Source organism: Chelonoidis abingdonii, chromosome 3, assembly GCF_003597395.2.
Source record: "Chelonoidis abingdonii isolate Lonesome George chromosome 3, CheloAbing_2.0, whole genome shotgun sequence".
Lineage (NCBI taxonomy): Eukaryota > Metazoa > Chordata > Testudines > Testudinidae > Chelonoidis > Chelonoidis abingdonii.
The window spans coordinates 141,558,750-141,581,371 of NC_133771.1; the positions used below are offsets into that span (position 1 = coordinate 141,558,750).

General features: G+C 38.0%; 1 protein-coding gene across 3 annotated transcripts in view; it reads left to right on the top strand.

Annotated features, from left to right (window-relative positions):
• RYR2 (ryanodine receptor 2) overlaps nt 1-22,622 on the top strand; it is a 749,362-nt gene that overhangs the window by 446,332 nt on the left and 280,408 nt on the right. For all 3 annotated transcript variants that reach the window (XM_075064183.1, XM_075064184.1, XM_075064185.1), the window contains exons 37-44: nt 1,552-2,353; nt 4,815-5,015; nt 6,058-6,163; nt 11,047-11,190; nt 11,907-12,180; nt 18,352-18,466; nt 19,253-19,385; nt 21,565-21,668. In XM_075064183.1, coding sequence (XP_074920284.1) covers nt 1,552-2,353; nt 4,815-5,015; nt 6,058-6,163; nt 11,047-11,190; nt 11,907-12,180; nt 18,352-18,466; nt 19,253-19,385; nt 21,565-21,668 — 1,879 coding nt within the window. The remainder of the gene's footprint in view (nt 1-1,551; nt 2,354-4,814; nt 5,016-6,057; nt 6,164-11,046; nt 11,191-11,906; nt 12,181-18,351; nt 18,467-19,252; nt 19,386-21,564; nt 21,669-22,622) is intronic.

Consider the following 22,622-nt stretch of genomic DNA (forward strand, 5'->3'; position numbering starts at 1 on the left):
GTAACATCTTGAAACTAATCCTTACAAAGTATTAGATAGGTCAGACGGGAGGGAGCCTCAGTTGTATCTTGTGAATGTGTACAATGTCTTTCAGTGTTTTTTGTAGTCTAGTAATTTACTTGAATATTTGTGTTAGCAATAATCAAACAACTCTGACATGCTGTGTGCTTTAAGGCTCTTCAAAACCCAATCTTGGTAGAATAAACCAACTGTTTTGATTACGTTTTACATATATTCAGACCTGTGCATGGGATATGTGGAGAGTGAGAATTAGTGCATTGTGGTCCCTAGTGAAAAACCTATATATCCTGTGCAGCTTGAGAATATTTGTTAAAAAATGTTGTGGAGCAAATCCTGCTCCTCCTTCCAGGGCTATGAAGAACCTCAGAGAGAGTGGAACTGGCTTGGTTCCACAGTACAGGAAGCAGGTCTGGTGTGGGGAGCTGGAGAGTAGCAGACACACCACCTGTGTGCCAGAGAGGTTAATGCAGATACCAATCAAGTTTGAGGACGGGCATGCTGGCAGCAGAGCAGGGTGTCTCTTTTTGCCCCTGTGAAATCTCTGTGCATGCCTGACTCCTTGGTCTTGGCACTGAGAGGAGGATTTAGCCCTAAAAGTGATTAGCTTGTATTGTGATCTGATCTCACTTTTTAAAATGTACAGATGAGAGCAAGAGATATTCATGAACTAGATGGTTTTGAAATCTCCATTGCTGCTGTTGTTTCAAACCTGAAAGACTCTGCAAGACTGTTACTCAGCTCCAATGCATATAGGTTTTATTTGTTTTTGTTTTTAAAAAGAAGGAAATTGAAAGCAAAGTAAAAAAACCCAAAACCCTACATTTATGTTATGAAAAGTCCCAACGTTACTTTTTGTAAAAGTGAGCTTTTACAAAACTTGTGACCAGTAGAAGTATTTCCATGGTTTTATTCATATTAAATTCTAAAGGAAACATTTAAATAAAACCTCAAAACAAATGTAATACATTCCCCTGCAGTATTTGTGACCCAAATAGTGCATCATTGTGCTAATGTATAAGAACCTGAAAGTGAAATTGCCTAGAATATTACAGTAATGATGATGAGAAACCAAAAGTGAAAGTGAGTCATCTATTTTTATTATCCAACCTGAAATGAAAAGTAAATAAGTAGCATGAATAGTGAAAATTTAAATTTGAATGTTGTCTTTATGTTCTCAATCATCTAAATTGTTTTTTCTAATCTAAATCTAAAGGGAAATTTGTTTTAAATAAATCAGCCTGATCCTGCTCCCACTAAAGACTATTGGAGTTTTTTGAAATGATAGTTTTTATTCAGTCTAAACAATTTCAAGGCTTGGGTCATGATTTTTAAGCCATCCATTGTCTATAAAATTGCAAGTTTAATTATTTGAAAGCCAGGAAGTCAGAAAGTCAAGGTCCAGAGCAATGACTAATTTGCCCATGTTGCACAATTGTAGAATTCTGAATAACTTTTTTTGCTTTTTGAGTCCTATGGTCTTAGCTACTGCACTGATATGAAACTTCCTCTATTTTTCCTTCTTCTCTACAGGTCTATAGATATTTTAGAACTGACAGAACAGGAAGAACTGTTGAAATTTCACTATCATACCCTCCGATTGTATTCAGCTGTTTCTGCTCTAGGGAACAACCGGGTGGCACATGCTATGTGCAGCCATGTGGATGAATCTCAGCTTCTCTATGGCATTGAAAATAAGTATATGCCAGGCTTGCTTCGCACAGGCTATTATGACTTACTCATTGACATCCACCTCAACACCTACGCCACGGCCAGGTTAATGATGAATAATGAATTTATTGTTCCGATGACGGATGAGACCAAGAGCATTACTCTGTTCCCTGATGAGAACAAAAAACATGGCCTCCCTGGTATAGGACTCAGCACCTCACTGCGACCTAGAATCCGGTTCTCCTCTCCCAGTTATGTAAGCATTAGCAGTGAGTGCTACCAGTTTAGCCCTGAATTTCCTCTGGATATCTTAAAGGCCAAAACTATAGAGATGCTGACTGAGGCTGTTCAAGAGGGCAACCTCCATGTCAGAGATCCGGTAGGGGGTACTACAGAGTTTCTATTTGTCCCTCTCATCAAGCTTTTTTACACCCTGCTAATCATGGGAGTCTTCCATAATGGGGATCTGAAACACATCTTACAGCTGATTGAGCCCAGCGTTTTCAAGGAAGGCATGAGCCAGGAGGATGAGAGTGAAGTGCCAGAGAAGGAGTTGAGTATAGAGGATCTAAAGCCAGAAGGAGGAGAGGAAGAAGTCAAAGGGGAGCGGGTGCTGAAGGAAGGTCTTCTTCAAATGAAACTTCCTGAACCAGTAAAATTACAGGTAATGATGACCAGGACAGTATAAGTGGCTGTTTGTATATTTCAGACTTCCTTCTTCCTTTCAGTCAAATATTTCAAGGAACACAGCAGTCTTGCAGCATGTTTCAAGCCACACACTCTTTTTTGCAGACACACGTGCATGTTTAGTGCTTTTTTACATTGTGTTTTTAAAAATATAATTGCTATTGATGATATAATTTTGCGTTATCCCCTTTATTGCCCTATGATAACAGTAGACCTGTTTCAAAGCAAATCTGACATAAATAAAACAGAATTAGGTACGAAATATCTTCTGAATAAAAAAATAAAATTGTTGTTTTATAAGTTTAGAAGCAGCAACTTCTATATAATTTATTACATTTTCCTTTCAACTTTCTTTGGAGAATTCTGGCTATTAGTAGATAACCAAGTGAGAGCAGCTTTTCAAGAGCTGTTTTCATCCTGGCTGTTACATAGTTGAGTAGTGACTGACCAGGTGGGAGGAGTTGGGCACAAGAAGACACAAATGGGGCATGGGAGAGGTTGGGCTAAGGGCTTGTCTACATGGAGCTTATTCAGAAACAGCCAGGCATTTGGCCATTTTTGGTGCATGCTGGAGTGACCAAGCCAAAAAAAAAAAAAAAAATCTGGCCAATCAACAGAGCAGAGAGAAAAAACCGACCAACCAAATAACAACAACAACAAAAGACTGAACCGGCACTGGAATAGTAGCAGACATAGTCATTCTGCCTCCACATGCCCAGAAGTTGCGGGAGTCATTTTGTCAGTTTAGGCAGAATGCCTCCCATTGTTGCCCTGAAACAGTGTGACTGTGCAATACCCCTTTCTATAAGCTGTCTTAAATGGCACAGTGTAGTTTCTAGGATGAAATTTACCCCTGAGCAGAGAGAGAGCATAAGGCCTAGGCACCAGTTAAATCACTGGAAGCCATCAGATTAGATTAGTTGGGATATAAGTGGTGCATAGGCTTTGATCTGGGTGACCTCACCTTTAATGAATAAGAGATGGATGTGATTATTTTATAAAGAAAGATAAAGGAATTATATAGCCTGGCTCTCGTAAGTAACAACTTTAAGAGGGGCAAATACTTGAAGGGTATAAACATTGAGGAAGCATGCTACAGGAAATCTAACAAAGGGGAATGAAATGAAATGAATGAATAAAAGAAACATATAAGCTCAGTATGGTATAAGAAAAAATTTTAACAGACAAATTTGACTGACTGTTGAGTGACCTCCCAAGGGAAGTACAATAGAACCTCAGAGTTACGAACACCAGAGTTATGAACTGGTCAGTCAACCACACACCTCATTTGGACCAGAAGTACACAACCAGGCAGTAGCAGAGACAAACAACAAAATCAAACACGGTACTGGGTTAAACATAAACAACTAAAAAAATAAAGGGAAACAGCATTTTTCTTCTGCATAATAAAGTTTCAAAGTTGTATTAAGTCAATGTTCAGTTGTAAACTTCTGAAAGAACAACCATAAGGTTTTGTTCAGAGTTATGAACAACCTCAGTTCTCAAGGTGTTTGTAACTCTGAGGTTTACTATAATGGAGATATTTAAAAAGAGAGTTTAGAAGTAGAATTGACAACTCAGTAGAAAAAATATTGCAAAATATAATCCTGTAGTGTCAGAGAATGCACTGGGTGATAAAATAAATCTTTACTATAACAATTGCTTGTGAAACTGTGTTATAGTGTGTTTACTTCTTCCTATAAATCTACTGTGCTATCAGCCAAAAATGTTACATAAAGACAGCAGAATTTTCAACAGTTTTGGCATGATCTCTCACTTGTGCATGTACACACTCTCTCCCAAAACAAAAAATGAGAGGGTGCTGATGAAACATTTAACCAAATACAAAAAAACAGACATGTAAGTTGCACTCTCATTTGAGCTGCCCTGTGGTTATTAGTTGGGCCTGAGGGGGATCTTTACTGGTAGTAAACCATGGAGTTAAACTGCTAATAATTATCAGCCATCAGCCTAGCAACAACTGTGTTATCTGTTCAGAATTAACTTCTAAAAGGGTCTAATTTAATAGGGCATTCTGAAGTTTCTGGGTACAAATGCAAAATGCACTGGAAATAGAGACTAAGAGTGTGGGCCCAAACAGCCATTTAGTGCATGGCACACTTCAGCTTGCTGTGCACTAAATTGCTGTATAGACAAGGTCTAAATCTATATTATTATTTTTTTACTCTAGCATAATTCCCATGTCCTTGTATATGTTTCTGAGGCAGAAGGATCTCCTGCAGATAGCAATTTATAAGACCTAATACTAACTCAAGCATGACTGTATTGCAGATTGCCGTCAATTCATCTGATAGCAGGTTGTGCCTTACCACTTGGAGTCTACACTACCCACACTCAGTTATATGTTAACAGAATATGTGGAGAATATTTTAAAAGTTTGTCTACTTTTTGTTGCCCTTTTTCTTGTGTTTTCTCAGATGTGTTACCTACTCCAGTACCTCTGTGACTGCCAGATACGTCACCGGATAGAAGCCATTGTAGCATTTTCTGATGATTTTGTGGCTAAGCTTCAAGAGAATCAGCGATTCCGATATAATGAAGTTATGCAGGCCTTAAACATGTCTGCCGCACTGACAGCCAGGAAAACAAAAGAGTTTCGGTCTCCGCCTCAAGAACAGGTACCACTTAAAATGGGCAGTTATTCTTTTTCCAGACTGTGGGCGTGGCAGAGAAGCCAAAGCTGGGATGTAGGATCCCAGCCCAGTCAGAGTGCTGTGTCCTAACATTCAAATTTTTGTTTGGTTCTCACCCTTCTCTATTCTGGTAAATCAAATATTTAAATTTACATGATGTGCAGCATTCAGTGCAGTGAAGGATAGGTCATGTTGACTGACACAATGTTAAACTGGTTGTGGTTAGACCTAAGGTCCACACTAGGGGTAATCATGACATGACATCACGGTGTGTGATGTTAAAGTTGATAGTCTTTATCTACACTGAGTAATATGTTGTGTTCATTAATATGTATTCACTAACTTTGTCTAGTGCCGTGTAATTTCCCAGTATAGACAAGTTTTTAGAGTACAGCCTTGCCATGCTCTTATGTCTATGTATACAATGACATTATAGGAAAGTAAGCAGTTCTCCGATGAGGTTCTGCGGTAATAATAAAACTTAGCATAGACATATGTTTCTGGATTTCAGAATGCTGTATAAACATTCAGTAATTAAACCTTACAACATCATTTTAAACCCATTTTAAACACTGATATTCAGAGAGATTAAGTGATTTGACCAAGGTGGCACAGCTCATTAGTGGCAGAGTTGGAAATAGAACCCTGGGGTCCTGACTCTTATCCTTCACTCTAGCCACCAGTTCATACTGATGCTCATTTATTACCTTTTTTACCTACTCTACTTAAATGCCTAATTTTTTTTCCTCTTCAGAAATCATAGTTCTTCTGGTATTTGTGTATTTCAGTTTACCTAAAGAATTTCTATAATTGTTTTAAAATTTATTTGCACATATTTGTGGAGATAATGAGCAAAAAAAAATTTGCATATTAACTGTAAACCCCGTGGATACTTTATTGGTCTTCAAAGTACATGTTTGGAGTCCAGGCATTCTTGGCTTTACTTACTCCCTTCTAGCCTACTGCAAAGTGTTAAAAAAGATGCTCCCAAAGCTTTAAACTTTCCTTTGTGTTCTTTCTTTTTAAGATTAACATGCTTCTGAATTTTAAGGATGATAAAAGTGATTGTCCTTGCTCTGAAGAAATTAGAGATCAACTCTTGGAGTTCCATGAGGACTTAATGACACATTGTGGTAAACCCTGTTTTTGAATGTTTTTGTCTCTGAAATTGTATTAGCCAGATTCAATAACTTTAGCAAAACCAAGCTATCCATTAAATTATGTCAGCAACAGGTAGCTAGATAATACACAAGGGGATGTGGATTCCTCAGTCATTATAATACAAGTAAACCCTCTCATCTGATCAGAAGACAAGAAAACACGTTACATTTTATTCGACAAGAGGAAATTTCATTCCTCCTATACAAGCCTCAAATAAATGGAACTTGTGTGGTACTCCTCTGAGGTTAGTGAATGAAATCTAGCTCCTGTCAGTATTGGGAAGCTCTATAGCTCTTCAGTAATATTCTGGGGCTAGAATAGCAGCTGTTGCTCCTCTTTTCCCTCAGTAGCATAGGTAAACTGCTCCCATTCACCAAATAGGTGAATTTCACTCTGTCATAATAACTATGGTCCTATTAACCACAATAAAGTGGCTGATGGACTTCACTGTTCCAGTTCTCCAAACACAAATGAAAATGAAAAATGAACACGCTAAAAAAACATGCTAGTTCACTTACTGAAACTTTGAGGCTTGGGGTTTTGTTGAAGACAGATAGGAAAAATGGTGCTTAAGCTCAGTCCAAATATTTTTGTTACATTAATTACATGAAATGCAACAGTCTCTTTGGTGTCAAAATGTTGAACATTGTAAGAAAATAAAGTAAATGCAAAGAAACCAAAACAAAAACAAATTTTTTTTAAAATGTTAAACACGCATCTGTGGACAGTGCAAATCCAGTTAAGAAGTTCCTTCTGTTTAAATTTTGCTTCAGTCTCCTAGAGACTGATAAGACAAAGCTGTAGATAATAACCACTTCTCTACATCAGAAGCAGGAAGCCTCCTAAACAACCAGTGGGGCCCCTTGACGATCGAAATACAAAAGGAGCTCTTAAAGACGATAAAGTCATTGCGGAGAAACTAAATGGATTCTTTGATTCAATCTTCATGGCTGAGGATGTTTATAGGTGAATTCCCAAACCTGAGTACTAGCTTTTGTAGTGACATCTGTCAACTGATTGAATGATATACACTAGAGAAGGTTTTGGAAATTAAATTAGAATAAACATCACATTAACCAGTCACCAAGGACCAAAGTACCATAAATATTCCATTATAAGACGAGAGCACATATCATCTCCAAAGAAGTCTGAAAAACTCAGATGTGAAGTTGCGCGCGAGGAAACTAATTAACTGAGTTTGTAACCTGTCCTTTATGAGAAGACCTAGGTTCTCTGCCAATGTGAAAGTTAGCTAATGGTAACCCAAATATTTAAAAAGGCTCTAAGAAGTGACCAGCAATTACAGACTGGTAAGTCTAAATGTCGGTAACCAGCTTTTAGAATATTTCAAGAGAATTCACAAACAACTTGATACAGTCCAAAATACACACAGAAATTCTCATAATAAACTATAAACCTATTCGCGAGGGGAAAACAGTTATGACATTAGTTAAAGACATAAATGTCAGCACATAAGAAAATCATAGAAAAGGTGTTTTTTATTATTGGAGATACTACCATAAGTCAACATGGTTTATTAAGGGAAAATCAGTTCTTACTAACTAGTAGAGTTCTTTGAAGGGGTCAACAAACATGTGGACAGAGGGGATCTCAAGTGGACAATAGGTACTTAGATTTCCGTAAAGAGCCTTTGACAGTATGGTCCCTTCCACCCAGAATGGTGCTCTTACTGGTAAATTAAACGTGTCATGGGAATAAAAGGGAAGGTCCTTTCATGCTGAGAACTGGTTAAAAGATAGGGAGCAAGATGGTAGGAATATTAATGAAAAATTCTCGAATGGAGAGGAGTAAAACTAGGCGTGTTTCCCGCAAGGGTACATCTAGAGCCAATCCTATTCAATTTTCATATCATAGACATCTGGAGAAAAGGGTTAAATCAGTTGCAGGTGGCAAAGCTGTGGCAGCATGATACTAAACTTATCTCAAGATAGTTAAGGACCAAAGCAGTCAATTTGAATGCAAGAAAGCATCTCACTAACTACGATGGGCCAGGCAAAACAAAGAGCAACAAATGTACTAAATAGAAACTTAAGTGGATAAATGTATAATAGTATGCACATGGAAAAAATAACCCCAACTTACATACAATTAGAGGGGGCTAATTTAGGCCTACAACACGACATCAGGAAAAAGGATCTTGGCGTCAAGTGGGATAGTTTCTCTGAGAGATGTCCACGCAGGTGGCAGTACGGTCAGGAAAAAGCATAGGTTGTTAGGAATCATGTAAAATGGAGGAAAGGGAAATGAAGACTGAGAATATGCTTATCTGCGCCTTATATTATAGAAATCCATTGGTACGCCCACAATCTTTCGAAATACTGGCTTGTACAATTGTGTGGTCTCCTCACCACATCGAAAAAGAATATTCCTAAGGCTAAGAAAAAGTTCAGAAAGGGCACTAAATGATTAGGCGTTAGAGGCACGAAAGGGTCGCACTAATTGAGGAGATTAAAAGAGACAGACTACCTCTCAGCTATAGAAGACAGAGTAGACCTAAGGGGAGATATGAATAGAGAAATATAAAAAGTCGAATGACGTCGTGATTGTTGAGATAAAGTGGAATAAGGAAAAGTTTATTTACTTATTCCCATAATTTACACACACGAATAAGGTCACCAAATGAAATAAATGGGAAACAAGGTTTAAAACAAATAAAAGAACGGGTTAGTCACGCCAGCTACGCACACACAGAGTCAACTTGTGGAAGTCACCTTCATCGCGAGTGAAGCGTTGATGTAATGACTAGGATCGATAACAGTGGATTGAAGGAGTAATGGATATGAGATCTATGGTGGATGAGAGTTCATAAAGGTCTTATATTAGCACAGGATGAGTAAATAGAAATGGTGTCCCTAGCCTCTGTTTGTCAGAGGATGGAGATGGATGGCAGGAGAGAGATCACTTGATCATTGCCTGTTAGGTTCACTCCCTCTGGGGCACCTGGCATTGGCCACGGTCGGTAGACAGATACTGGGCTAGATGGACCTTTGGTCTGACCCGGTATGGCTGTTCTTGTGTTCTTATTTAAAGTTATTTATGCCCTTTTCCTCTGTAAATTACAAGAAAACAGGAAAATGTAGCTGCTCAATTTGTAAAAGGAATCAGCAGTTGACAACCAGCAGAGGGAGGTGGCAGTTGAGCTGTTTCACATTTAAATTCTCCTCCCTCACTCCTCCGCATGGAGAAAGCTGGAGCTGAGTCTATGTTTTTTTTTTTCTCTAACTCATGCCCTGATCCTGGAAGGGGTCCCTAACTCAGGCCTTCAGACTTGTCTAGAACTCAATTGATTTTTTTGCCTTGAGTTCCTTCCAGGACTGGGTCTTAAACAGAAGGGACCTTCAAGGACCCTTACTGTTGTAATGATATTTCAAATTAAATATTTCAATTTTAAATGGCAAAGAAAAGCTACAAAAAAATGAAAGAGCTATGCTGAAGCCAATAAGAAGAGAGATTATAGTAGGGCAGAGTACATGTATTTATGTAGTCAAAGGGAAACAAACAGATTATGCAACTCTAGGTTGTAGATGACTAGCTAATGATGACTGTCAGCCAGTCATAATTTGAGGATTCATATGTTGTGTGTTGGTTAAGAAATAATCATTTTGATATTCTGCAGATCAGACATATGGAACTGGCATTTTTTGCATCAATAACTGTAGAGCGTTCCTGTACTCTAACTGGATTAGACAATTCAGTTACATTATTGTTAATTACTTAAATTCAAAGCAATTTACACCAATCAGATTGCAATTTCCGTACAAGCTGCTGGCCTTATGGACAGCTTGAGCAGTGGCCAGTGGGGCTGGCCCCAGGGTCCCCTCAGGGCAGCAGCCTCACAGGGGTTCCCCAGAGCAGTAGCCCCCAGATAAGATTTAGTCAGGGTATTTATAGCACAAGTCATGGACAGCTGACTTTTACTAAAAAATACCCATGACTTAATTGTAATCTTATCAATGATCAAGGTATTAACATTTTCCATATGGTGAAATGCAATAAAACAGCCTACATAAGAATTAATGGAAAAAAGGCAAATAAATTTTAGAAACAACCCAACTTCTTTATCAAAAATACCAAAGGAGCAAGCGGAGTGATCTGATGTGAGGCAGAATCATGCTGTAAAAGTGACCATCATATTTTTAAAAAGTTGAATAATTTTGAATTTGAAAAAAATACTAAATGGCATTTTCACCTTGAACTCAGATAGTCGTAACATTTTAGTATTAGTTATGAGCCTGGACCAAACCCTTAGGTTTCAATGACAGTATTTTAGATAAAACCATAAAAATGAAAACCAAATCTTGCATCAAATCAACATATTTTGGATTTTCACACCTTGGTTTTCCTAATAAGCTGCCTGTCACATGTGTCAGGATATAACGAATGGAGTAACTTGCTCATACTTACTCATTGAAAAATGAATTAACAGTCATGGCAATACTCTCACTTCTATAATGCCTTTCCACTGAGGATCTCAAAATACTTTACAAACCTCAGTCAAAGTGTCACGAAATCCCCTGAGATTCAGGTATTATCCCATTTTGCAGATGGGGAAACTAAAGCGCACACAAGCTAAGAGACTGACCCACAGTCACACAGTGAATAAATGGCGGAAGCAGACTGTAACTACAGGATTCCCAGCTCCCAGTCCTCTACTCCAACGTTTAAACTGATATAACACTTTTGAAGCAGTCCTGTATATTTATTTGTTTGTAGTACACTTAGCTAACAGAGCAGAACAAAATCGGTTTGGTTATATTTTCACATTTGGACACTGAGCACAGCTCTCATCTGTTTAATTGTACTTTTTTAGTGATTTAATATTTGTTGCTTTCAGGAATTGAATTAGATGAAGATGGAACCCTGGATGGAAACAGTGATTTAACCATTAGAGGTCGCCTCATGCACCTAGTAGAAAAAGTCACATATTTAAAGAAGAAACAAAATGAGAAACCAGTTGATAATGATGCTAAGAAGCCCTGTAAGTAAAATTAAATTAAAGTCCAGTGTAGTCCTGGTCTGAAGGGGGTGGAAAGTTCTGGCAGCTCCATATATGTTGTGTGTCAGAGGAAGTTAGATTTTAAGGGAAGCGTCTGTGTGTACGTTTAATCTTATGGCTTGAACTCAAAGCAGGTTAACTGAAGTTTTTGGTATGTACAATATTGGTTATCAATGGGATCTTTACTTCAGCCCAAGTATTGTCTGAAATGTCAGCCAAAACACTTATCTTTTTTTAATAAGATATGTATTGCTGTATCCTAAATTAATGGTCCAATAAACAGCATCTCACAATGGTGATACTACATCATATAAATAATAATAAAAAAATAATAAAAACTCGTGCTTTCAAAACTCATGGAAAAAGTATCTGGAAGTGGAGCTGGCCACTGCTGTACAGTCACTCTTCAATGAGGATCCAGTATATCTTCGTGCTCTTTTACACTGTCATATGCAGTAGTAATAGCTATAATTTTAAAGCTAGCTTCTTGCAGCAAAATATTACTACTTGTTTTTCCTCTAATGGCATATTTTCCACTTGACACAATGTATTACGTTGTATCTCAGCCTGTTATGAAAACAAGAACAGTTTTTTTCCTAGATTGTGCTAATTCTAATATGCTGCATAATGCATTCAAAGATACTGTTAGAAACAAGAGAAATTAATTCAGATTTTTTTCATTCTTCACTCTTTTTTAGCCACTCTTCAGCAATTGATTTCAGAGACCATGGTACGCTGGGCTCAGGAGTCAGTAATAGAGGATCCGGAGTTAGTGAGGGCCATGTTTGTATTGCTGCATCGGCAGTATGATGGTATCGGTGGTCTGGTTAGAAGCTTACCAAAGACCTACACCATAAATGGTGTATCAGTGGAAGATACAATCAACCTCTTGGCATCCCTGGGCCAGATCCGTTCCTTGCTCAGCGTCAGAATGGGCAAGGAGGAAGAGAAGCTTATGATTCGTGGATTAGGGTAAATCACTGGAGTACAGTAACATTTGATTGACAGATCTCTTTTCCAATTATTTGTCTCATTGTTATCACTTGGGTTAAGCATATTGTTTGACTATTAATATGTCTGTCTGGTTTAAGGAGACTAAAAAGAAAGTTTTGGGTTGCGATAGATAGGAGCTTCAGTAGTTCTAAGATCTAGGCTTTGAAGCATTGTTAACAAAGATGTCTTGAATAATAGTAAACTGCACTATAAGGTCTTATCTTTGTGGAGAATTCGTAGAGGGGAGAAGCAAAAGTGAAGAGCTGTAAAGTCCTACGGTAATATATCAGTCATATTTTAAACACTATAACTTCACTTTAAAGGATACAATCAGAATCAGCATTTAGACCTTTCTATAAATTGAAGGGATAGAGTCTGCATACGCATATAAATAGCCCAGCCATCAGTAAAGGTCACCCTGGGACTTTCAACACCAAAAGCCAGAGGTTTCATCAACCTGAGTTTAAGGAGAATACATTTATTTGTGAGATGTTAATGGGCTTTGTAGTTGCTGGAACCAGCTACTAGGAGAGTCATGATTGCACTCAGACCCCAGTGTATTCCATAAATCTTCTAACTGCCAGCACAAATTCATGTTTCTGAATTCACTAAAAGGGAAAAATTGGATTTTCCACTTTAGTTTTTTATTGTTGCTTGAGGCAGTGTATTCCGTCCTCTTGAAGCAGCATAGTCCTGAATGCTATGTAATGGCCATTAGTTGTGTAGGAGAACAAAAAAAAAGTTTTTACCCAGCCTTAATCATCACACCGATTCCTCTACCAGTCCCATAGCTTGCCCACTATTAGACCTTGCACCTAGCAGAGCACACCTAGAAGGCACATCCAAAACTAGTCCCTTTTTATGTTCCCCCTCATGTTGACTATGGACCCAGAACATTTTCAGTCCTGATTAAATAACCCCAACTTTATGTATGAAGTCGCACTATTGTTTTCACACATCAGGAACATTTTAGTTCCTCAGAAATGCCTTTGGTGGTAACTATTGAAATATATTTGACTTTTCAGTAGCAATTACACTCTGTACACATCTCTTAACTCTGATTCTTCATGATGAGCTGAGCATGCTCTACCTCACAGAAGTGCTGGTCAGCTTGCCTCTTACATTTTCTCTCTTTTTATGTGGCTTCAAGCATTATATATTTGGTGGCATTATTTTATTACAATGTACTTTTATGAGCAGCAGTGAGATTCCCTCTAGAGTCTGACAGTCAGTAGAGACGTATGATCAGAAGTGATTTTAATTTAATGAGATAGCATCTGTCTACTTGAATTAGAACTTCCCTACGTTTTCTTCTACTGAAATTTGTAATTCTGTGTAAGTCTAATTATGCTTACATTTCATTATTTATAATGAAATCCTATAATATATATATATATATATATAATAAAATTTAATCATTTTAACTCTTGTAATGTAGTTAGTACTATTTTAATTATTTGAATTACCAAGTAAGCCACTAAAACTCTGACCTTTTCCCTGTAGGTATATGATTAATAACCATAGGGAGTCCTCAGATCTATTCCCCTCTGCCATAAGAGAAGAATGTGGCAGATCCAGGAATGCTTCTCAGGCCCAGATCCTGGAACTTGTAGGTATCATAAAAGCCACAGATCCAGGCACCCATCTGCTCCAAGCAGGCCTCCAGATCCAAGTAAGGTTGGAACTGGGGGATGTCTCAACTCATTGTCAGATCTATGTGTCATTTTTGCCCCCTTTACCCTGCATTCCATTCTCTATATTTGGTGTAGGGGTCTGATACTTTGCCCATCATCTTCTGGTAGGAGCAGGCCATGATCTCCTCTGACTCTTTGTTTGAGGAGTCTCGTATGAGGGCCTATTGGGCTGCCCTTGGTGATCCCACCTCAAATGAAATCAGCTCAATTTTGAACTCTTATATTCTTGAAATGTTGTGTCTGACTTGTCTTCAGAAAAGTTCTATCCTAGTTCAAGTTTAAGCTTGTTACATATCTGAAGGATTGGTTTAATTTTACCAAAACTCAGAGTATACATTTTCAAATTGCCCTAAACATTTTTTTCTATGTATCACCTTATATCCATTCTTAAATTCACACACACTGATAAGATAGCCCTTAAGTGATCTATTCCCATGTCAAAGAGCTCAAAGTACCCTGTCTTAACAGTTCCAGAGGTAACTGGCCATGTACATAGCACCTCTGTGGGATTGATAGATGGCTAGTATTTAACTAAATTATGCAATTGAAAACCAGAGATAATAGTTTAATTGATTCATGTAGTCAACACTTTCAGAGTGCATACTAGCTGCTCACTGAAAAGAAAGTAATACATCAATTATTATAAGTACAGTGACCAGTTACATTTTATCTCAAATAAATATGAGGCAGATATATCATAGCTAGATGTCTAAAAGGAATAAGGAAAACAATTCCATTCATTATTTTCCACCAGAAAAGAAGATACAAATATGTTTCTCTTGTCTCTAACCATTCCTGTATCCAGGGAGTACAGCTAGCAGTAAAATAGCTTTTGACCATCTGAGAGCTCAGACCAAGATGTTTGTCTTAATGAAAAGGCTGATGATATTTAATCTTTGCTCAAGCCTCACTTTCATTCTCATAAGTGTGTCAAGTCTTGTGAGGAATGCAGTGTCAATTATCCCTCTCTTACCGTGGATAAATGGGAGCATTGCTCAATCATATTTAAAGTCACAATTTTCTTTTTCATCATAATAGAGAGACAAGGGAGTGAGGTAATATCTTCTATTGGATCAACTTCTGTTGGTGAAAGAGACAAGCTTTTGAGCTACACAGCACTCTTCTTCAGGTCTTTTTCATCATAACGTTATTTCGCAAAATACTGCAGAGTCTTTCTGAGGTGTCACACTTTATAATATGCTCAGTAATTATGCCAAGTATTGTAAGAGTTATGCTTTCAAAGAGCCTGTGATCTTGATACCACTGTCCAGTCCTTGAAGTGTCTTACGTGTTCAGGACTGCTTAGTTCCCAGTAAAGGAGGAAAATCTAAGCCATGATGTGGTGTAGAGATAGAAGAGTCTATGGCTACTCAGAGGAATAAGCAAGTTAAGATCCTTAAACACAGCCAAGCCAGCCTGCCTGTGGCCTCCCTGAAAGATTTGCTTTGCCCCTCTTTTCTGATAGGTCATGGCCCATGGCGCACACAGTAGGTGCAGGGAGTGGAGTGGCACATAGCATGAGCAGCTTTCCTGGGTTGAGATTCCTGGTACAGATCCCCTAGTAACTTTGACCTGAAGGCTTGTCTGGGAAACAGGAAGAAGGGGGCACCTAAGTCATAAGGGGCTATTAGAGTTGAGCACTACCAGTAATGACACAGTTGTTAGCTACTCTACAAAGATTATGTAGTGTGGCTGATGCATCTGGTTTTTGAGATTTTAATGTTCATGTTTTCAAGCGTTTCTTCACAACCATTTTTTAACTAAAGCTGTGTTACATAATCAAATAAGGAGCAGAAGCTAAAAGAACAACAACAAATATCACAAGACACAATATTATTAGGAGAATTAACAATACTGTTGCCTCATTTATAATTATCTGGTTATTTTCCCTCTGACCTGAGGCACATTGCTTTCAAATTTATTTCTAGGTTGTGTATAATTTGAAGGCTTGCTACAGCTTTTAAATTGTAATTACTTTAAAAAATATTCATGTTTATTAGACATCTCCATCTTTATGTAAAATAATATTGACGCTATAATTTTCAAAATTGGTGCCTATGTTTAAAGCTGCACAGCTGAAAATGCAGTAGAAAAGAAAGAATGTGCTCTTGAGCAGTAATTCACTCAGATTAACATTTATTGGAAAAACAGTAAAGTTCTTATGATTATTGTTCGTTATGTGGCTAATACTTGAAGACAAGAGGATAACTGGAACTAAAGACATGTCTACACTGCCCTGAAGTTGGGGCTACTGGGGTGTGAATAGCACTGTAACTCCTGTGTGTGGCTGCTGCAGGCATGAACTGAAAGGTTCCTATTTTGCATCAATGTAGTCCTGTTTGAAAAGGACTACGTCAATGTGAACTAGGAACCTTTTTGTTCATGCCTGCAGCAGCCACACGGGGATGTTACAGCACAGTACTTTGGTGTGTACTGCTGTTCACATCTCTGTAATCCAAACTGTGAGGCAGTGTAGATGTGTTGTAAATTCTCTTTGCTACCCAGACCCTAATACACACGGAGATGTAACAGGCACATTTCTACACTACCAGTACTGCTAGTACTGTTATTTAGGACAATGTTTGCAAAGGTGCATTCTGCTACTGGAAAAAAAAATTCCTTCACTTCCGTCATGTATACTACAATCTTTTAATTAGACAGAATGAATCTCAGAAACTCTGACTGCAGAATAATTGTTATTTAATGGATAATTGAAGCTTTCATTGTCACATCAGTTTGGGTTCCATATTCCATTCTTTACTCAGGCCGAGCTCACAATGACTTCAGTGGGAGTAAGGACTGCAGGACTGGGCTTAGACTGGTTAATTTATTAATATCATTTACCCACTGCTCTTGTTTTGCTGCACTGTTTTCCTCTTTGTGGAAATCTTATTGCTATTCTGCAAGAGAACCATATTGAGCTTTTATTTCACTATGACTCTTATTTATTAACATCTTTTTTATAAATTAAAAAACACGTCTAGCACTCTGACCAGTTTTATAGGGGTAATCCAGGATGTTATATTTATGAATTATCATATTGGTTGCATCTATGTAAATTACTTAGTATACAGTACTAAGCAATATTTATGTGGGAGGAAAATAAATTAGAGTAAATATCAGATTTAGGCTTTAGTTAACTAAAAAAAAAAAGGAGGTGGCACATGCCTGTGGGGTGGGAATGTCAGGGAAATGTTAGATTCACTGATTTCAAGGCCAGCAGGGCCCATTATGATGATATAGTCTGACCTCCTACATGATACAGGCCGTAGAACCTCACTCAACAATTCTTGCTTCAAGCCCATAACTTCTGCCTGAGCTAAAGCATATCTTCTAGACAGACATCCAGTGTTTAAATCAAGACTTCAACTGATGGAGAATCCACCATTTCCTTGGTCATGGCCCTCTAACCCTATGGATGTCCTAAAGCCATAAGGAAATGCTACTAATCCTGGGGCTTTTGTGAAAGGTACTAGACCTTTGCACGACCCCTTGAGTATTTTCTCCACCCACTCAGAACCAAATGCCATCTGCCTGCCCCTTGGTCAATTTCCTTGTGGGTTTTATATGGAACGATGCTGCAGAGAATGTCTCTACTTGTCACCCCCCTCTATGCCATCCAGTCACGTTACCCCTCAGCCCATGGACTGTATGGTGTCCAGCAAGCAGTCAGAGGCTGGTGGAATGATGCCTCTTTGGCTCTACTTCCTTTGCCTTGACAGATTTTGGGCCATAAGAAAACCCTTCCTGCAATTTTTTCACCTTCTGCAACACATAGAAAAGGGGATGGCATGATCCTGAGGACCAGACTAAATCCAGTGCCACCCACATTCTGCACTGTCGTGACTTTTATAACTCAGACAAGATCTCCCAAATTGTTCAGTGTGTGTGGTTGAAGAGGGAATCTTGAGCACCTGGTTCGAAAGCTGCATAACATTTTTGCTGAACACAGCCCTAGGAGTTCTGTTCTGTCAGATTGGTATGTATGTAATTCAGGTGCACTGAATGCATTAACTGTATGAATTTGCTGAAATCCAGCTAACCTATTAGGAGATGAAATGTCATTCCATGATCATGATGAGCTATTTTCCACTGTTTGCATTAAAGCCTCTAACTTGATTTATGATCTCTGCATCATGTGGCTTTGAGAACATTCGATGCTGGTAATAATATACAGTGAAATAAGCATTCAACCCTTTGTGCATTTTCTAGCATTCCATTAAATTATAAAGACTGAACTCAATCAATAAAATTCAATAAGTTCTCACACTTAACTTTATTTGTGCCCAGTCCTTCTGTCTCTGTGCAAACACTGGGGATTATACCTAAGTAAGAACAGCAAGAGCGGGCCTGTTCTTCACACTGGTAGTTGTGTGAGTATCATGTGACAGAGAAGTTAATATGTATTCTCTGAACAGTTCATTTTAATCTCTTTTCTTATTATGTTTCTTTATAGAGACATCATGAATAATAAAGTGTTTTACCAACATCCTAATCTTATGAGGGCTTTAGGAATGCATGAGACTGTCATGGAAGTGATGGTAAATGTACTCGGCGGAGGAGAATCCAAGGTAAAGAATTTCAGTGACAGAAGAGAGGGAATTTAGAATGTGGTCTTTTAAAACTTTGATCCTGAAAGGTGCTCAGAAACTCATGGACGTGCTAAAAGCCCTAAACTCCCATTCTTTTCCCATTAGCACAATATAGGGCCACGTTCTTAGTGAACAGAATCACCTTTTATAGAAAAAGTTGTATATCTTCTAATTATGATCCTAATAATATTACATTACAAGGATTCCTTTTTGCTTGTGAATTTGGAATAGAATAAGAGCAGTACTGTAGTCTCATATGGGAAAGGAAGGACAGCCAAAAGCATTTCTAGCCTACTATATTTTGTAGGTATTGGTTTCAAAGGACTCTTGATTTGCATGGTATGTGGAAAAGATTCTTGTTATATAAGCAATAGGTATATTTAGGGATTTCCAAAATGAAGAGTGTTTTAACGTAAGACATTTTTCTGGAAACATCTGATTAGAGATGGCTGTAACATCAGGCTCTACTTCTGAACTTTCCCATACTTCAGTGTTTGAATCTAGGGTTTAGATGTGAATCCAGTTCTCTTTCTTGTTAAGGCCACAATCTGTGCAAATAAACTCAATGAACCATGCACTTGCTCAGAGCCCCATTAATTTCAATGAGGTCTGCCCTTGGAAGATCATTTTTGCAGGATTGGTACCTAATTGTGTTTAAAAAAACAAACAAACCTGAAGACATATATGTAAAACGACCCAGCATACAATGATTTTTTGGTGATTTTTATACATTTTTGCAGCTCTAACTTAGTCTTGTTTGTTTAGGAAATCACCTTTCCTAAGATGGTGGCAAATTGCTGTCGTTTTCTATGTTATTTCTGCCGCATCAGCAGGCAGAATCAAAAGGCAATGTTTGATCATCTTAGTTACTTACTGGAAAACAGCAGTGTCGGGCTTGGTAAGTAGTAACATAAAATCTATCCTAAATTGTGTGTGAAATACAGCTTTAAGCGTTTTCATTGATTTATAAGTTATGAACAAACAGAAAAACAGTGCAAAAAACTCCAAACCCCATGTTTAAAACAGTCCTTCCCACAACATTCTGCTTGGCAGCATGATTTAAAAAAAAAAACAAAAAACTTGGTTTCTGTATTATTAAATGTGAAAAAGATTTTACGCAACTGTATTATTAAATACAAACAGTGGCCCACCCTACATGAGTTCAAAATATGGACACAAATTTCAGCAAGAATATCATTTCATGCCTTTGGGTTGGATTGCACCTTGTAATTACCCCTTCCCCCTGCCCCCTATGTAAAGGGCAGAGTCTATTTGTGCTGCTCCAGGAGCTGAAGGTCTTTTACAGAACAGTTTAACTATAAGAGTAACCGTTCAGTGCCTGCTTCCCCCTTTCTACAGAGATTTTCCTGATACAGCTTTTCTCCCAATGCATGCAGGCCAAGAGGCTCTGGGTTGTACAGGGAAGAGGCAGAGCGAAGCGTCTGCCTATCTGCCCATCTGTACAAGGGGGATGGAAGAGTAGCCAGTGCTTGTTCACTTGTATGGGTGTGATAGGCAGTTCACAACTGAATCCCAAATTAAGGTTTTCGTGTTAACGTTAACTTATCCATGATGCTTATGCTGAGGCTCAGAAATGGCACAGAAATGCCACTTTTGTTTTATTTTAGTGCTTTTCTTCTGGACTACATAGTTGTATCTGATTATTTTCATGCTCAAAAATTTAGTTACCATATTTGTGGTGGTTAGCATATTTTTGTATGTCAGGAGCGTAGCCCGAAAGTATGTTTAGAGTGAAAATAGTTAAATTGTGTTTCTACTGGGGTTAGTTAATATTACTGTGAGAACTTTTGCTAATATTATGTTAACATTGGGGGAGTTGCATTTAATTTCCATTTTTTAAGAAAAGGGGAAAAAAACTTTTATTTTAAAGCTGAAAACTATCTTCCAGTTATCCATAACTCAATGTCCAAATGGATTTTCTTTAAACTTTCCACTCACCCTCCCCGCTAAAACAGTGATCATCTTCTACCTGAAATGAAGCATTTATATTTGTAGACTAAAAAGATAATTTTCCATAAAGTTCTCATTGAATGAAAACACAAGGTTACAAGGGAACTTGATATGAGGCTCACACCTGGAAAGTTCAGTACCATCAACACTTATATTATAGTGTTAATAATGGTACTGGTAAAAAAAAAAAAAAAAATTAGTGAAGTGGTATCTGTGTAATAAAATTCTGGGGTTGTCCCCTGAGTGTGTCTTGAATGTCTGTTTGTCAGTATGAAGTGATAGAAACAGCTACAAGCACTGTTGAGAGCTCTGTTAGTTCAAAATATCACTAGGCTGTATCGTCACTGGGTTTCACAGTTTGTTACTATCCAATTTTGAAGTTGAGTCATTTTGTCTTTATTCATTATATTCACTCAGTGTGTAGCTACAGTAAGGCATGTATCTGTGCATGCCAAGAGTCCTAGACCATTGTGATATCAGAGGTAAGTCAACCAATCACCACCCTTACTCTGCAACTAATTTTATGCAACAATTTCATTGGTTGTATGAAGGAGACTGCACAAAGGTGCATTATTTGGCTCATCAGTCACGATTCTTCAAAACCACTCGCCCAAGAACACAACCAGAGCACATCATAACCCCAAATGCACAAAGCCCCTCATGGCAATACACATGCTTCATTTGCCAGCCATATAACCCTCTCAGCAAAACGCAACCACCCACACAACAACACAACCAGCATACACAAACAGGCAAATAATACAACAGGCATGCATAGCCCCTCACTGCAGGCATGGTTGAGAGCTCTTTTTGTTTAGAATATCACCAGGTTCAGTCATCACTGGGGTTCGTGGCCTATTGTCAGCCATCTCTTTTTTTGTTTCTTTTCACACATGATATTACAAATTATACACATTCTACTGCATGGGTTTTCAGCAACTAGTTGGTTATTAGTGCCTAAACCTCAGATGTTTGCCCCATAGTTTATTATAACTTTAATGGTAAATATATTTTTCCTCTGGATACATGTTTGTATTTTTATAAACTGCTGAATCTTTGTTATTATTTATTTAAATGACTAACTTTGGCAACTGTTTTATTAACAGCTTCCCCTTCTATGCGAGGATCAACCCCTCTAGATGTTGCAGCAGCATCTGTGATGGATAACAATGAACTTGCATTAGCTTTAAGGGAGCCTGACCTGGAGAAGGTTAATGACAATATTTTCTAGCATTTTCCCAGGATGTGTGTGTGCATAAAATATGAATCAACATACATTTATAAGTACAAGTAATGGATTAACTGAAATCATATATTTCCTGGAGATGTTATACTTCTATTTGTATTATCTGTGCTAGGCTTTCAAACATTTTCAATTTGAAAACTTTAAATTTACTCAGTGGAAAAATGTTATGATGTGCCTTGCAGTAGTACCTAGAGACCCCAGTCTTGGCGCAGACCAGATTGTCCGAGGCACAGTATAAAAATACAGTCCCTGTCCCAAAGAGCTTCATTTTAAAGTATGAGATAAAGATAACGTGGGGTGCACAAAGTAAAAATTAACTATTACAGCACTTCAGCTGCCTAACTGCTGTCAAGTGTTTTGTAGGCATCACAACAGAAGTGAGTTTTAAGGAGGTACTGGGTCTTAATCTACACTTAGAAGTTTTACCCGCATAGTAGTTATGTTGGAAAAGGCAGTGATTTTTTGCCAACATAGCTATATCAATAAAAGCTCCAGGGTAGTCTCCATGCATCTGAAGAAGTGGGTTTTTTACCCACGAAAGCTTATGCCCACATAAATCTGTTAATCTTTAAGGTGCCACCGAACTCCTCATTGTTTTAGTGTAGGCATAGTTATATTGGTATAAAAGTGCTTATGCCAGTTCCCCAAATTGGTATAAGCCCTAAGAGTATAAGCAATTTTATACTGACATAACCGTGTCTGCGCTGAGAGGGTTTCGTTGGTTCAAGTGTTCTGGTGTAGGTAAACAGGGAAAATTTTCTAGGGTAGATCTGACCTTGAAGAAGAAAATGTTAAGGACTTTGCAGATTTTTATGGGGCATTCCTCTCATGTGTGAGGGCAGCCTGAGAGAAAGTGCAAATGTGTTTAAAGGAAGATTGAGCTAGTGGTCGTTAAAGATTGATGATAAAGCAGAGAGG